The sequence below is a fragment of the Cheilinus undulatus genome, linkage group 12 (genome assembly GCF_018320785.1).
Source record: "Cheilinus undulatus linkage group 12, ASM1832078v1, whole genome shotgun sequence".
In the NCBI taxonomy this organism is placed as follows: domain Eukaryota; kingdom Metazoa; phylum Chordata; class Actinopteri; order Labriformes; family Labridae; genus Cheilinus; species Cheilinus undulatus.
The window spans coordinates 27762303-27776488 of NC_054876.1; the positions used below are offsets into that span (position 1 = coordinate 27762303).

Genomic DNA, 14186 nt, shown 5'->3' on the forward strand with positions numbered 1-14186 from the left:
AAATACATCAGAGGACAACCGAAGGCAGAACCATCAATAAAAGACCCAAGGTTGCTGACCATTAGCTCAGCATTTGCAATATTTAGCCCTGTTACAGTGGCGAGGAAAACTTTCCCTTTAATGGGCAGGAACTTTAAGCTGAAGTAGAGTCATGTTGAAGCCATGCTGGGGGACGGGTATGGGAGTAAGGGGTCAGCCAGAAGCAGGAAGAGAGAGAAAGGGGGTGCAGAAAAAGGGACATGAGAAACTACAAAACAATGAATGGAATACATGATGGTAGAAATATGTGAAGAATGTGCAATAACAACCATGACTGATAGAAAAAATTACTTTCTAAGATTGTAATATGTGTAATTGTTTGTCCCCCATCAGGTTGTCAAGATGTAGAAACTGATTGAAACCTTTTTTGCTACAAAGAGAAATAGAGAAAATGTTGACTTCAGTATAACTTTCATTACTGTACCTTTGCAGCTTTTCAGGTGAAAAACTGTTTCTTCTCTGCTGACATTGTCCCAAACATTACACCTGAAGTGTCCAGTCAGCCCACCATTTAAGCTGATGGTAACACTGGAAACACTGGGTTTGTCCTGTTCTGTTGTCCCTGCCAGAAACTTTGTTTTTTCTATTCTGCTGTTCAACAACTTGCAGTTGTCTCTTGTCTGAATGAGTACATGGTTGTCCAGAGTCAAAATAAACTCCACTCCATGTCCTTCAGTGGAGCAGCTGACGTTCATCTTTTCTGGCGACAAACACGTCTGAGACACAGCTGGCTTTGGCACTGGAGCTGAGAGACAAAGAGTAACATATTAAATACACAGAGTAGGAAACTAAAGCAGCTCAAGTTTGTTTAAATTCCTGTTTTGTTGATGAAAAATCAAAAAAAAAAACTTTGAATATATTATAAATAAAGTATATGATATTGCCTATTTTATCCAACCTACCCTGAATTTCCAGGTGTACATTTAGTTTTCTTATAAAGACCCCATTTAATCTATATTCCTCCAATGTGTAGTCTCCAGAGTGATTCTTCGTTGCTTCTCCCAGTTTTAAACTTCCATTGGCAAAGAGCTCAAGGTTGTTGGTGTATTCCTCGTTAACCTTCATTTTATTTTTGTTCAATTCAAAAATCAGATATCTCTTATCCTTCTTCATTCTTATTTGTCTATCTATTGTATTTGGCAGGTTAAAGATCAACAGTTGTCCCACTGCTCCATGGCAATGCTGAGCTCCAGTAGCTTCAGAGAAACTGCATTTGATAGAGCCTTGAATGAACAAACAAAAAAAATCCAAAATTGGCCTTAATGCAGTACAATTGTTGACTCTGTCACTGTTACTGTCTCACTTCAACTGTAAAAGTGTGTATAACAAAAACCTGAACAATTACATTTCTGCCAAAATAATGATTCAGTTTTTTTTACTTTAATAAAACTGTTGATTGTACTGCATTTCCAAATTAGGTTATTGTTTACATCAAATATTTTACCCTAGATTAAATCCATATCCAGAATATTTATCTTTATCACACTTAGAAAGTGAGCTGTACCTTGTGCCAGAGCTGTTGCTGTCAGAACTGAGATCATCATGTGGAAGGACTTCATATTTTTCTATAATGTAACATCAATTAAAGTAATTAATATTCTATACATGATATTCATGTTATTTGTACAGTTACACAACAAAACAATTACAAAATGGCTTTTTAGCATAATGTTACATAAGCAGTTTTTACAAAAGCAACAAGAAACACATGTTCAGATTAAGAAAACCTACCTGCTCTCTTTCACCAATCTCAGTTAAAAATGTTTCAGTCATCTGGCTTCATGGTGGTGCAGCATCTTCAAGGCTATTTCAGACTGAGCAGTGTACTTCCTCTGATAGAGTGCTGAAAGCTTTTCTTGTCTTCCTGTTGCTGCATGTTTGCATTATAAACACAAAGGAAGTGGATTTTTGTGAGGTTACCCATAACTTGCTAGTCAAAAAAAGGGTTTATATTTCTGAGAATGTTTAGGTTACAAAAAACAGTATTGAACAAATGAGAAACCATGGTGAACAGTTTGATGTTTTGCACACCTGCAGCATATCCTGTACGTTAGTCGTGTCTGTTATAGAGCAATTTTGCATTTTGGGGATAGTGAATGCCAAAATATTGGTTTGGCAGCAATATGTCATGGGGTACCCTGCATTTTCAGCTATAATACAGTATTTCCCCATTAAGGTCACCCCTTTTTATCACCTCCTAGATAAACATATAGTTGCGAAGGTGAATGCTGTTTTGTTTAAAAAGTTTTATTTTAAACCATGTATTACATAAACCAACCACACTGCTACACCTTATGACATTCTCACAGGCATCTCGTTTTGTGTTTAAATTAAACCATGTGTGAGAATGACTGCACAAAAACCACAGCTTATGAATATTTGTCTCTTTCTCAGCTACATTGTAGAGAGATTTCAGAGAGTCTCCTCTTTAAAAACACAAACTGAATTCAAATGTAAAATGAGCAGACTGGCACAAAGATTGATTAGGCTTGTACATAAGAGTGTGTTTTTTTTAAAAAAGGAACTGCTTACATAATTAGTCAGAGGTATCTATGCCATAGTTTAAGACATGAGTAAACTGAAATGATGTCATAGGAAACACTTTAAGGAAAAAAAAAATTAGAGCAATTTATGTCCAAAATTAAATCTTTAGATAATTACACTAAAACCATTTGTTGTTATACATCGCTCAAGGTTTTAATTTAAACTTTAGAGATGTCAGCTCAGTGTTCTCAGGATCAAGAATGATGCAAATCCACTCTCTAGTTACCATGCAACAGTATGATGTGCAAATGTAAGACGCAGCTGTGGCTCATGGGTTGTCTTTCAGCTGGGATCTGAAATCCTGCAGCTGACATGCTGGAGCATCCTTGAGCAAGACACTGACTACCTGTATACCTGGCTATAGATAAAAGGCCAGTTTCAAGATGCAGCCTTGTGTTGTTATTTATTCTTTTATTTTTTTCTAAAATACAGAAAACAACCCTCCTCTGTTTTTTAAACAGTTTGCACCCTGGATCAAACAGATATTTTGCTCAGTTTAAATGTCTGATCTATGATGGATCATTTGCTGCACATTCAGTGTGTACAATCTGTTCACAGAGAGTTTTGCCTTTTTATTGTTGTCAACAGGAAACATTTTACCTGTATGCACCAAAGCCTGCAGATGTGTGATTGGTCTCTGCAGCTCAAACAAAAATAGAACACCTCACATACTGAACATCCTGAACTCTGTGTACAGGTTCTGCATCTTTCCACAGAATTGAAGCATTAAACTTTAATGTAGTCAACCTGCTGTTGGTCACTACAGTGCATGTAGCACTGAATTTTCTGATAAGTTCATTGATTAATATCCTCTTTTGTTGGTTATAAGTGTTAAAATGTTTTGGGTTTTTTTCCCTTAAAGTCATGGATTCTGGATGCAGAATGGTCATAGTGGTGGGAGATGTTGCCATCTTCTTCAAAAATTACAGTGTATAATACATAAAGAAGAAAATTGCAAAATAAGTTTTTTAGTATGTATGTTGGGACATTGTGAACTTGCCTCAAGATCAACCATACAGCCCACATTACAGTCCAGTTTTACAGTTGCTGCTAAATACATTAGTAATTTTATTTATTGCTGGCATCAGGCCAACACCTTCTGTCTCCAAAATCCCCATTTTTCAGGGAATAAAAACAATTTTAATTTTCAGTTAACTTAACAGTGAAAGGTCAAAGTCAGCATCTTTTTCTTTTTTTTTCTTTTTTTTTTTTTTTTTACATTTTTTATTGCTTTAAAAATGGTTCAAAGCCCACTGGTGGATGTAAAGGTGACCAATAGCGCTGATTTATGAAAAAAAGTAAAATCATGAAAAATGGAGATGGGAGATTTTGGCCTGAGGCCAGCGTTATACTAGTTATACTAGGACAACTGTGAGGGTCTTTTTGTCTGTGATTGCCTAAATCCAGGTTTTAAAATGATTAAAATGTAGACATAAAAAGTAGCCCTAGAACTTAGTGCTGCTCAGTTTGGTGTCCTCTCTGTCTACGTTTTTGTGATTGCTAATGGAGCACATTACATTCAACTTAAATCTCTCCTTCTCTGACATCACATTTTTTGTATTATTTTTTTTTACTTCCTCAGTGTACTGCAGATCACAACATCCAGGTTTGTCCTTATGTCGTTGTTTCTGGCAGTTCTTATCAGTGTCTGGATCTTGTCTCTGCTGGCTTTTCTCTCTGGCTTTTCTCTCAGGAGTGACACTTGTGCTCTCAAGTGGTGCAACTGGTCCATCACTTTGCTTGCAATCCCAACCTATGGACAAAGCACCCAGCAGAAGGTAAGTGTCTCCACATAGCAACCAGAAAGAGGCTTTTCAGTTATTCTAGATTAAAAAGATACAATAAAATAAGTACATTGACTAATTCTGATTGGCCATACAAATTTATTTAAGGTATTTACCCCTTCCCTCCCTGCACCACAGGGTCAACGTGGTAATGAGGTCATCAAGGGGCTGCAGTGATGTCATCCAAATGGGAAGGAACTCCCAGTTCTGTAGTCTATGAGGTAAACATTCAGGTCTGTGCACCTGCAACATATTTACTGTTGCACAGAATAAAATCACCATAATAATTGGAACACCAATCCCAGCCATCACCTTCCAACCAGCCATGGAGAGGGCAAACACAAGGGATGGGAGCAGCACGAAGCAGAGGAGGAGGTACAAAACAGCAAACCAGCGATACCTGTACATGTGTGAGCCATATCATTTTATGTATTTTTTGTATTCATTACAGAGATTTTTTTACATGTAGCACAGCTGTTTTATTATTCACAGTTATGCCGCGCCTATAAAAAATACTCACCCCTTGGATGTTTTACACTTTTTTGATTTCATAAATCAATCATGGTCAATATAATTTGGCCTTTTTGATCAGAAAAAAAGAAAGATTTCTACAAAGTACTATCAAACAAATAAAAATATGTAATGTAAAATAAGTGTCTGCATAAATATTCACCCCCTTCAAGTCAGTATTTAGTAGATGCACCTAGTAGATGCTGCAATCACAGCACTGAGTCTGTGTGGATGGGTTTCAATCAAGCTTGCCTATCTAGACACTGTTTTACTTAATTCTTTATTGCAAAGCTGCTCAAGCTCTGGCGAGTTGCACAGGGATCAGTTGTAAATAGCCCTTTAAAGGTTCTCTACTGGACTGTGGTCTGGGCTTTGACTCGGCCACTCCAGAACTTTCACCATGTTGTCTTTAAACCACTTTTCTGTTGTTTTCACTAAATGCTTCAGGTCATTGTCCTGCTGGAAAATAAAACTTCCCCCAAGCCATAGTTCTCTTCAGACTGAATAAGATTGTCCTCCAGGACTTTTTCTATATTTAACTGCATTCATTTCCCCTCTACCTTTACAAGCCTTTCAGGGCTGGCTGTTGAGAAGCATCTCCATAGCATGATGATGCCACCACTGTACTGCACAATGGGGATGGTTTGTTTGTGATGATGTGCATTGTTTGATGTCCACCAAACACAGCATCTTGTCTGATGGCCAAAAGCACCATTTTGGTCTCATCAGACCAATGAAATTTCTTCCACTTGACCATGGAGTCTCCCACATCCTCTTTGATTATCTCTAGTTGAGATTTAATCCGAGTTTTCTTCAACAGTGGCTTTCTCTTTGCCACGCTCCATGAAAGCTTTGACTGTTGAAGAACCTGGGCAACAGTTGTTGCATGCAGACTTTCCCATCTCAGTTGCTGAAGCTTGTAACTCCTCCAGAGTAGTCATAGGTGTCTTGTGGTCTCTCTCACTAGTCTTCTTCTTGTATGGTCCCTCAGTTTGGGAGGACGGCCTGATCTAAGCAGGTTTACACATGTGCCATATTCTTTCCATTTCTTGATAATTGATTTAACTGAACTCCAGGGAATATTCAGTGTCTTGGGATTTTTTTTATACTCAGACTTTTCAGTAACCTTTTCCCCAAGTTGCTTAGAGTGTTTTTTGTCTTCATGGTGTAATGGTATCCAGGAATACTGATAAACCAGTGACCGGACCTTCCTAACACACATGTCTTCATACTACAATCACTCGAGACACATTCATTGCCCTCAGGTGATGCTCATTTCACTAATTGAGAGACTAGCATCATGTGGGTGGACCTCTTTTGACTTAGGTCAGTCACGTTAAAGGGGATGAAAATTCATGCAATTTCTTATTTTACCTTAGATATTTTGAATTTGATTGATATTACGGATGGGTTTTTTTGGATATTTGTTTGTCACAAACCCAAATTACATTGACCATGACTGATCAATAAAATCACTGAAAGGGTAAAACATCCAAGGGGATGAATATTTTTTAAGGGACTTCATGTAATCTTTGTCATGTAGTTCTTCTACCATCATGAGTTATTAAGAAGATCACAGTTAAAACTGAAACTGTTGATTATTGTACCTGGCAGTGCATTTGCCAAGGGCACAGGCCATACGTATGGGTAAGCGGGTGGCTGGTATAGGATACCACAGCAGGATTCCAAGGAGGTTAAAGAAAAAATGACATAAAGCAACCTAAATGAAGGAAAAGATCTGAGGATTAGAAATGCCACATTTAAATTAATCAATGAGAAACTGAGAAAAGCAGCTGAACAGCTTTGTTCAGTCATACCATTGACTCTGTTTCAATTTAAGTGTTAACTATTGAAGGCAGGCATGTGCATAAGAGACCTCCCTTTTACATTTGTATCACCAAATAACAGATGTAACTTTTGCAGCATGTACAATTTTCATGGCTGTTTTGGTTTCAATTTGGGATGCTGCAGCCATTTTCTTTATCAAGCACCTCCTTGATTGAATATCATAATGTTTGGGCCAATAAATGTTTATTTCATTTAGTTTACAGTGACCTTAAATGTACAAATATGTAAGAAGAGAGATGCAGCTGATAAAGCGTTAGATAATTCAAGCACAATGGAACATAACAAGAAGACTATTCAAGCCTGAATACCTAACAGTGGCTGTCTAAATATATAATGCAGGGCTTCTGCCACTGCAGACCAAATGTATTGAGGACAAGAGTAGTGAAGTTTTATTATGTTCTTTCAGAATGTACTGTTCTCTTTTCTATCTTTGATTGTAATTAGATAAACATGATTTGTGGGTGTGTTTGTGTACCTGTGTGGCAGCAGCTAGCTTATCTCCCGGACTAGCCAGTGCTGCTAGTGTTGCTGTTGTAGTGGTTCCAAGATTTGACCCAAGGGTTAGAGGATAGGCTCTTTCAATACTGATAACACCAATGCCTGAGGGTTCACAGTATGATTAACAGCAAGTACAGTAGCTCTGCTTGACATAAGTCAACATAGTGAAGGTATTTAATTAAATAAAAACATCTAATTAAAGGAAAATAACTTAAAAAGGGTCACAAGTTAAACACAAAGAAAATAAACTGTATTGAATATAGGTAAGTTAAACAAATCTGCATAAGGAATTCTAACAGGACCTAAAAATGCTTATATATTACCTTGCTTTCTAGGAAGTTTTTCCAAAGTCCAGAGGTCAAGAACAGAAGCTTTGAACTAATTTAATTGATCCATGTTATTAACTATTGAAATACTTAAAAAATCACACCAAAGTTCAATCCATGTCCTCATTTTAAAGCGATGCAACATTTTGAAAGCAGTTATCTGTATGTTGTGGTAATTGCACAATTCAGTTTAAGTGATTGAAGTTAGTATGTAAGAATTTTAGCCTTTCAGTGAAAAAAATCATGTTGTTTGAAATAGTTTATTTCAAATTGTTGTGTCTCCAAGAATTTATAAATGTTTAACACATGCAGGTTTTAAAGCTGTCATGCTTAACTGTTAACTTTTGCTGTTAATGCTGTACCAAGCATTCAAGAGTGTTGCAACTTTTTAAACCCTGGTGTTCATTTGATAATTGTTTAAGTGGTCAGAGAATAATGATAGGATTTCTTTTTTCCATTAGCTTTGTTTTTCCATGGTGTAGAGTAAATACTGGGAGACAATATGGATATACAGTGCCTATAAAAAGAGTTCACCCCCTCAGATATTTTACCCTTTTATTGAATTTGGAAATCAGTTATGGTCAATATTTTTTGATGGGAGATTGGGGAGGAGAAAGCCACTGCTGAAAAAACTCCTTGAATGTCAACTAGAGTTCATCAAGAGACGTGTGGGAGACTCCATGGTTGTGGAAGAAAGTTCCACAACCATGTTGGTCGGATGAGAACAATATAATGCAGCCATCAGACAAGACACTATGTTTGTTTGACACCAAACACTGCACATCACCACAAACACATCATCCCCATTGTGAAGCACGGTGGTGGCATCATCATGCTGTGGAGATGCTTCTCAGCAGCCAGCCTTGGAAGGCTTGTAAAGATAAAGGATAGGATGAATGCGGCAATGTATAGAAAAATCCTGGAGGACAATTTTATTTGGTCAGCAAGAGAACTATAGCTTGGGAAAAGTTTTATTTTCCAGCAGGGCAATGACCTGAAGCATGCAGCTAAAGCTACACAGAAATGGTTTAAAGACAACAAGGTGAATGTTCTGGAGTGGCCGAGTCAAAGTCCAGACCTCAATCCAACAGAGACTTTGTGGCTGGACTTGAAAAGGGCTGTTGAGCCAAAGGTGGATCTACTAAATACTGACTTAAAGAGACTGAATATTTATGCAGTCACTTCTTTTACATACATATTTTTATTAAATTGACATTACTTTGTAGAAATCTGTTTTCACTTTGACATTAAAGAGTTATTATTTCTTGTACATTTTTTTTGTCGTGAAAGCCAAATTGTGTTTATCACGATCGATTTATAAAGTCAGTAAAAGGGTAAAACATCCATGGGGTGATTGCTTTTGATTGGCAATGTATGTTTTAAACAACAGCAAATTTAGGTTTATTAAGCTAAAGATGCCATTTGATACATACAGTGTATGTAGGTGTGTTTGCACAGTACCTATGAGAGGAGTGATGGCAGAGGTGAAGACAGAACTACTTTGAACCAGAAAGGTCATACCTGCTCCCACTAACAGAGCCAGATAACCAGCCAGCCAGGTGAAAGGAAAGGGAAAATCTACAAAACAACAAACAATGAGGAAGAGCAGAGTTTTCTTTAAGAAAAAACTTATTGCATGTTTTGCGTTAGTAAATAAAAATCAAAGTTCAATTTAAGATACATTTAAGAATATAGTATTTTTAAAAATGAATAACTTTCTGTATTACATTGATGAAAAAACGGCTTTTACATGATGGGTACTGTTTACCTGTATTAACAACTTTATTGATAGCACTGGCCACCTGGCCCTTCAGCAGAGAGTTGAGTAGTTTAACCAGCAGTATCAGACAGCTGCACAGCACCAACAGCGAACAAGACAGAAGGATCAGACCTATGGCAAGGTCCGACAGTGAGCTGCCTGCAAAGAGATGCCTACCTAGGACAAATAAAGAGATGCTTATTAGGATTTGATGGAGAAAACAAGATTGTAGAAAGAAGGAAAAAAAAAAAAAAATTTTAATAGAGAAAACATGTACTCTGAAACCATTTGCAATGTCACGGTCATCAATGTGGCTCATAAGCACTGAATGTTAAATAGTGATTCAGAAGTTAAATCTATTATTATAGAGAAGCAGAAAGGATATGATACCAAAATAGATAGGACAGGTGTTGTTCTTTCAAATTGTAAAAAAAAAAAAAAACATACTGTCATACATTTCTGTGTATGTTCTGAAAGGTTGTATGTTCCCCAGGATGTCTTGTTGTCCTGACAGCAATAAAAAACAGACAGACCAAGATCAGACTGAGGTATTATTAGAAAATATCGGTATGTGACATACGCAGAAGGAACACTGGTAATAGACCTTGTAAACTTGTTTTTCACATTCAGTAAAGATGGCGTGTTCAGGTGCATCTCAACAAGTTTGTTTATTTCAGGAAAAAGTTAATATCACATTTTGTATAGATTCATCACACACATAGTAAAATATTTAAAGAGTTTTTTTAATTTTAATTTGAATGATTATTGCTCACAGTTGTCCTGAAGACCATCATTGACACCCTGCACAAGGAGGGTAAGCCACAGAAGGTTATTTGAGCACCTGGGGGTACCAGAAGCTCAAAACAAGAGTCAATAGCAACAGCAGAATAAGCTGTTTGGCATTGCCAGAGAAGATTTGGCACATTTTTTATGGGCACAACCCACGTTCTCAGCTATGCTGCTCATCCCACAAATGATCCTGCATGATCCTTACAAATGTGGCATCATTTAAAAGGGTAATCAACAGGCTTTCCAACAGTATAAAATTTATTACCAAGAAGCATTGTTACAACAAAGAAATAATGTACCAAACACAAATTACCTTACTTTTGGTTTTAAGTTTATATATACAGTGCTTCACAAATTTATTAGACCACCCTAACCCTAACCAAAGTAAGGTTTATGTCACAGCTGCCCTAAATTAACAGCATTGGTAATTACCAAAATCATTTTTTATGTTTCTGCAATGGTTAATACACCAATATGTAGAAGCTCTTTAACCCAAATGATATTTTTAATGCTAAAATATAATTATTATTGTTATCCATGAATTTTCAAATTTACTGATTTACTAAAAAAATCGAAAAAATAGTAAAGGACATTAATATTTCTTGATTAATATGTCAAACGGTAGTTATTGACTTGTATTCCTGTACAGAAAAATGAGTTTTAGTGGTTGAATGTTATGCTTGATTAATTTCTGACTTCTCAAAGAAGCCCAGTGAGCCGGCTCAAATGTGGGTGACTTCAGTTTGAAATTCCTCATTCCTGTTCAAAATGGTAAAACGTGGAGAGCTCACTGAAAATGAAAGAGTCCGCATTAAAGCACTTCATGATGCTGGATGGTCTTTGAGACAAATGTGACAGGTGGTCTAATAAATTTGTTAAGCACTGTATATATATTCATATGTACGAGTTTCACTTTTTGAATTGAACTACTGAAACAAATGAACATTTTTCCATGATATTCACACTTATTGAGATGTCCCTGTACAGCCAATATCTTCCAAATCCACATTGTTCTTCAGCAAAGAAAAAAGGTGTCAGATATTGGACATGAAATTGCGACATAGTGTACCAGTACCTTTACTGTTGTGGGACACCACTGCTTCACCAGACTCTGGTTCCTCACACTCTGGTCTCCTGTAGCGATGGCTGTGATGACTGACCGATCCAGTTGCACACATAAATTACTGTATGTTACCGCATTATCATTACTTAGTGAGAATTAAACAGCAGCATATTAGCAGTTTTTTTACACACCACTGAAAAAAACACCTTTCAATGTTTGCTAATAAACATAAAAAGGGAGATGAATATTTCCTGACAAGCTAATTCTCCCATGAACAGTTTGAATTTTCTGTCATTTATAGTAGGTCCACTATGTACTATTTCTTCAAGTTATAAAGTTTACTTGTTACCAAAATTCACCTCCATTTGGTTCTTGAGGAGTAAATAAACTATTAGATATGATGGCGGCGATGTGTACACAGCACCTGGATGATCGTTTTAGTGAGTGGCTCAGTGAGGACTTTGAGAAGCTCGGGAGCTTCCTCTCCAGTACTGAGCTGGAGCGTATCGACCACAGCTTGTGAAAGTCGCCTTAGCAGCCCGCTCACAACTTCCAGAGGCAGAAGCACCAAAACAGACAACCAGTTAAAACAGTCATGCACTGTAGCTCCAGCAAATGCCCTGGAATAGATCAAATGTATAATTATTTACAATTACATGCTTTAAACATGAAACGCAGGACAAACACAACCATAGCTGTACCTTTCAAAGTCCTCTCTCTCCCCAGCTTGCATTAGAGCCACAATAGTATTGGTGACTGATGTGCCAATGTTGGAGCCCATGATTATAGGAATAGCTGACTGAACATCCAGCACTGTGTACAATAAACATTAAAAACAATTCATTTGATTAAATGAAGAGCAGTTATGTGGTGCTCTGGCAGTGCCTTGCCAAAGTTCAGGCTTTCCACGTTTAAATATTATATTCATAATCTCTGTATATCTAAAAGAATAGTTAATAGTCAAACTCACATCCTGAAGAGACAAGGCTGACTATGATTGAGGTAGAGGTTGAGGAGCTCTGGACTAACACTGTGACCAGTATTCCCACCACCAGTCCAGCTACTGGGTTAGACAGGATTGCATTTTTCTGGAAGATGTCACCAGCCACTCTGCCTGAAAGAGAGCGTCAAAGAGACATAGCTTAAAAGTTAAGCATCTGTCTGTGTCTGGATTAAATACTCTGACAAATACCAGTCTGGGAGGTTGATAAGAGCTCTTAAAGGAAGGTTATGAGTCTGCTTACCTCCAGCTAGTTGGAAGGCAGAGCTTAAAATGTCAAGTGAGCACACAAAGAGGTACAGGAGCAGGAAGAGGAGCGGGACTTTACAGAGAGCAGATATCACTGTTTTCACTCGCTGCATCTCCATTGTAACACCTTGGAGGAGGTAATTGAAGCAGAGCTAAAAGCAGATAGTGACTGTAGTAATGATGCCTGAAGTAAATGAAATAATAAGCTTAATAAACATGCTGTTGTTAAAAACCTAGTTGCATAGCTAAACAAAGCAGTGGTTTCATAAATGAAAACTGATGGTGTTGCCTAATAATTTACACAAAAACCACAGAAAAGTTCGGACAGTTGGAGCTCTTCCAATGGTAAGTACAAGGATAGTTTCAGCATACCTCAGAGTTGATGTATTGGTGCCTCTGCTCCAGAAGTCAAATGATGAGTTAAAATGGGCGAATAGCTTGAAAAATCAAATTTAAACAGTATAGTTAGACTAGAAAGACATTTAAAAAGTTATATTTAAAAAAAAATTTGATAAAGAAATTAAGAGGAGTTCAAGAGAGGAAAAAAAACAGTGCGGCAGACAAGGGAGAGAAGAAGAAAGGGAGGTAGTACTGTGAAGTGTAGATTAACTCTTGGTAGAGCATGGTTGACTGGTCAAACAGTGACAAACTTTAACTCTTTCCCGCTCTCTTTCCTCACTTCATTTCCTCTTGACTTTATTTTTTAACTATTTGTGGATGTAAAATGGTTCATGGTGTCAGTTTTTTATATCTGTACTCATTCAAATGAGGCTGATGTTCTTTTATATCATCTGTCATAATAACTCAGTTTCTTTTTCTCAGAGAAACAGAACTGATGATTGAACAATAATTTACATTAAACCTACTGAGTTGGCTGTCTTGATGAAATGCTTATAGAACTATTTAAGCACATACATAGGTTGTTGTCCATGTTTTAACAGCCAAAGATGATATGTATTTCTAGATACGAGTCACAGAAAATGATAGTATTAAAAAAGAAGAGAATACTGGTTTCATGGAAGATGTTGTCAGAAACCTTTCTGCTCAGGGATTTATCTCTGGCAGGGATGTAAATCTCTCAGACCTGGAGCAGGAGTAAAAACTAGCTCTTAAGTCTGTTAGAACTCACAGGCAGACCCAGGTTCACCCAGGGTTCCCAAAGATCCTTGAAAAGTCTTATAAAGTCGTTTTACCTGAGTGAGGTCTTTTTTAGAAGGCACATTGATTAAGTCGTGACTTTATACCAGTGATACTCAACACCTGGCTCTTTTGTGACGATCTGTGGCTCTTTTATGTCTTAATTTGAAATATTATTCCCCCAGAAAACCCTCTTAAAGGGAAACTTTGACCTCAAAATTATCCATTGGAAGTCACATTGATTGTTTTTTCCCCCACACTGTTACATTAGGCTTTGATTGTCAACCTTTATTTTTTTGTCTGTGTCCATTGCCCTTATTGGCATTTTTTGCCACTTTTTTTTCTTTTTCTTCCATTTTTGCCACTTTGAATCCATTTTTACTTCTTTAAGCCCACTTTTGCCACTTCTTTTTGCAAATTTTCCCATTTTTGCCACTATTATCCAGTTTTTGCCCCTTTTCCCTTTGTTCTTGACTCTTTTATCCTGCTTTTCTACTTTTGCCACTTTTCAACCATTTAAGCTGCCTTTTGCCATTAAATGCCACTTTTTTCCCAATTTTTTTTGCCAATATTTGCTACTTTTTTCCCATTCCACCATCTTTTGCTGCATTTTGCCCCTTTTTAGTCACTTTTCACTCAT

General features: G+C 37.0%; 1 protein-coding gene across 1 annotated transcript; it reads right to left on the minus strand.

Moving 5' to 3' along the window:
* Positions 1-711: 711 nt before the first annotated feature.
* Positions 712-12528, minus strand: LOC121519235 (sodium-dependent phosphate transport protein 2A-like). Its single transcript, XM_041802076.1, has 13 exons — positions 12405-12528; positions 12131-12274; positions 11862-11973; positions 11580-11780; positions 11173-11281; positions 9764-9815; positions 9318-9485; positions 9011-9127; positions 7201-7325; positions 6485-6597; positions 4484-4767; positions 4171-4336; positions 712-784 (listed from the first exon to the last, which is right to left on the minus strand). The coding sequence occupies exons 1-13, from the start codon at positions 12526-12528 to the stop codon at positions 712-714; spliced, it is 1788 nt and encodes a 595-aa protein (XP_041658010.1).
* Positions 12529-14186: the final 1658 nt, after the last annotated feature.

What these genes read in the sequence shown, in the direction of transcription:
- LOC121519235 (XM_041802076.1), bottom strand. Translation starts at nt 12,528, where the DNA reads ATGGAGATGCAGCGAGTGAAAACAGTGATATCTGCTCTCTGTAAAGTC. An exon ending in CAGCCTTGTCTCTTCAGGAT is followed by an intron (nt 11,974 to 12,130) that starts GTGAGTTTGACT and finishes TATTGTACACAG; the next exon opens with TGCTGGATGTTCAGTCAGCT. An exon ending in GAGAGAGAGGACTTTGAAAG is followed by an intron (nt 11,781 to 11,861) that starts GTACAGCTATGG and finishes GATCTATTCCAG; the next exon opens with GGCATTTGCTGGAGCTACAG.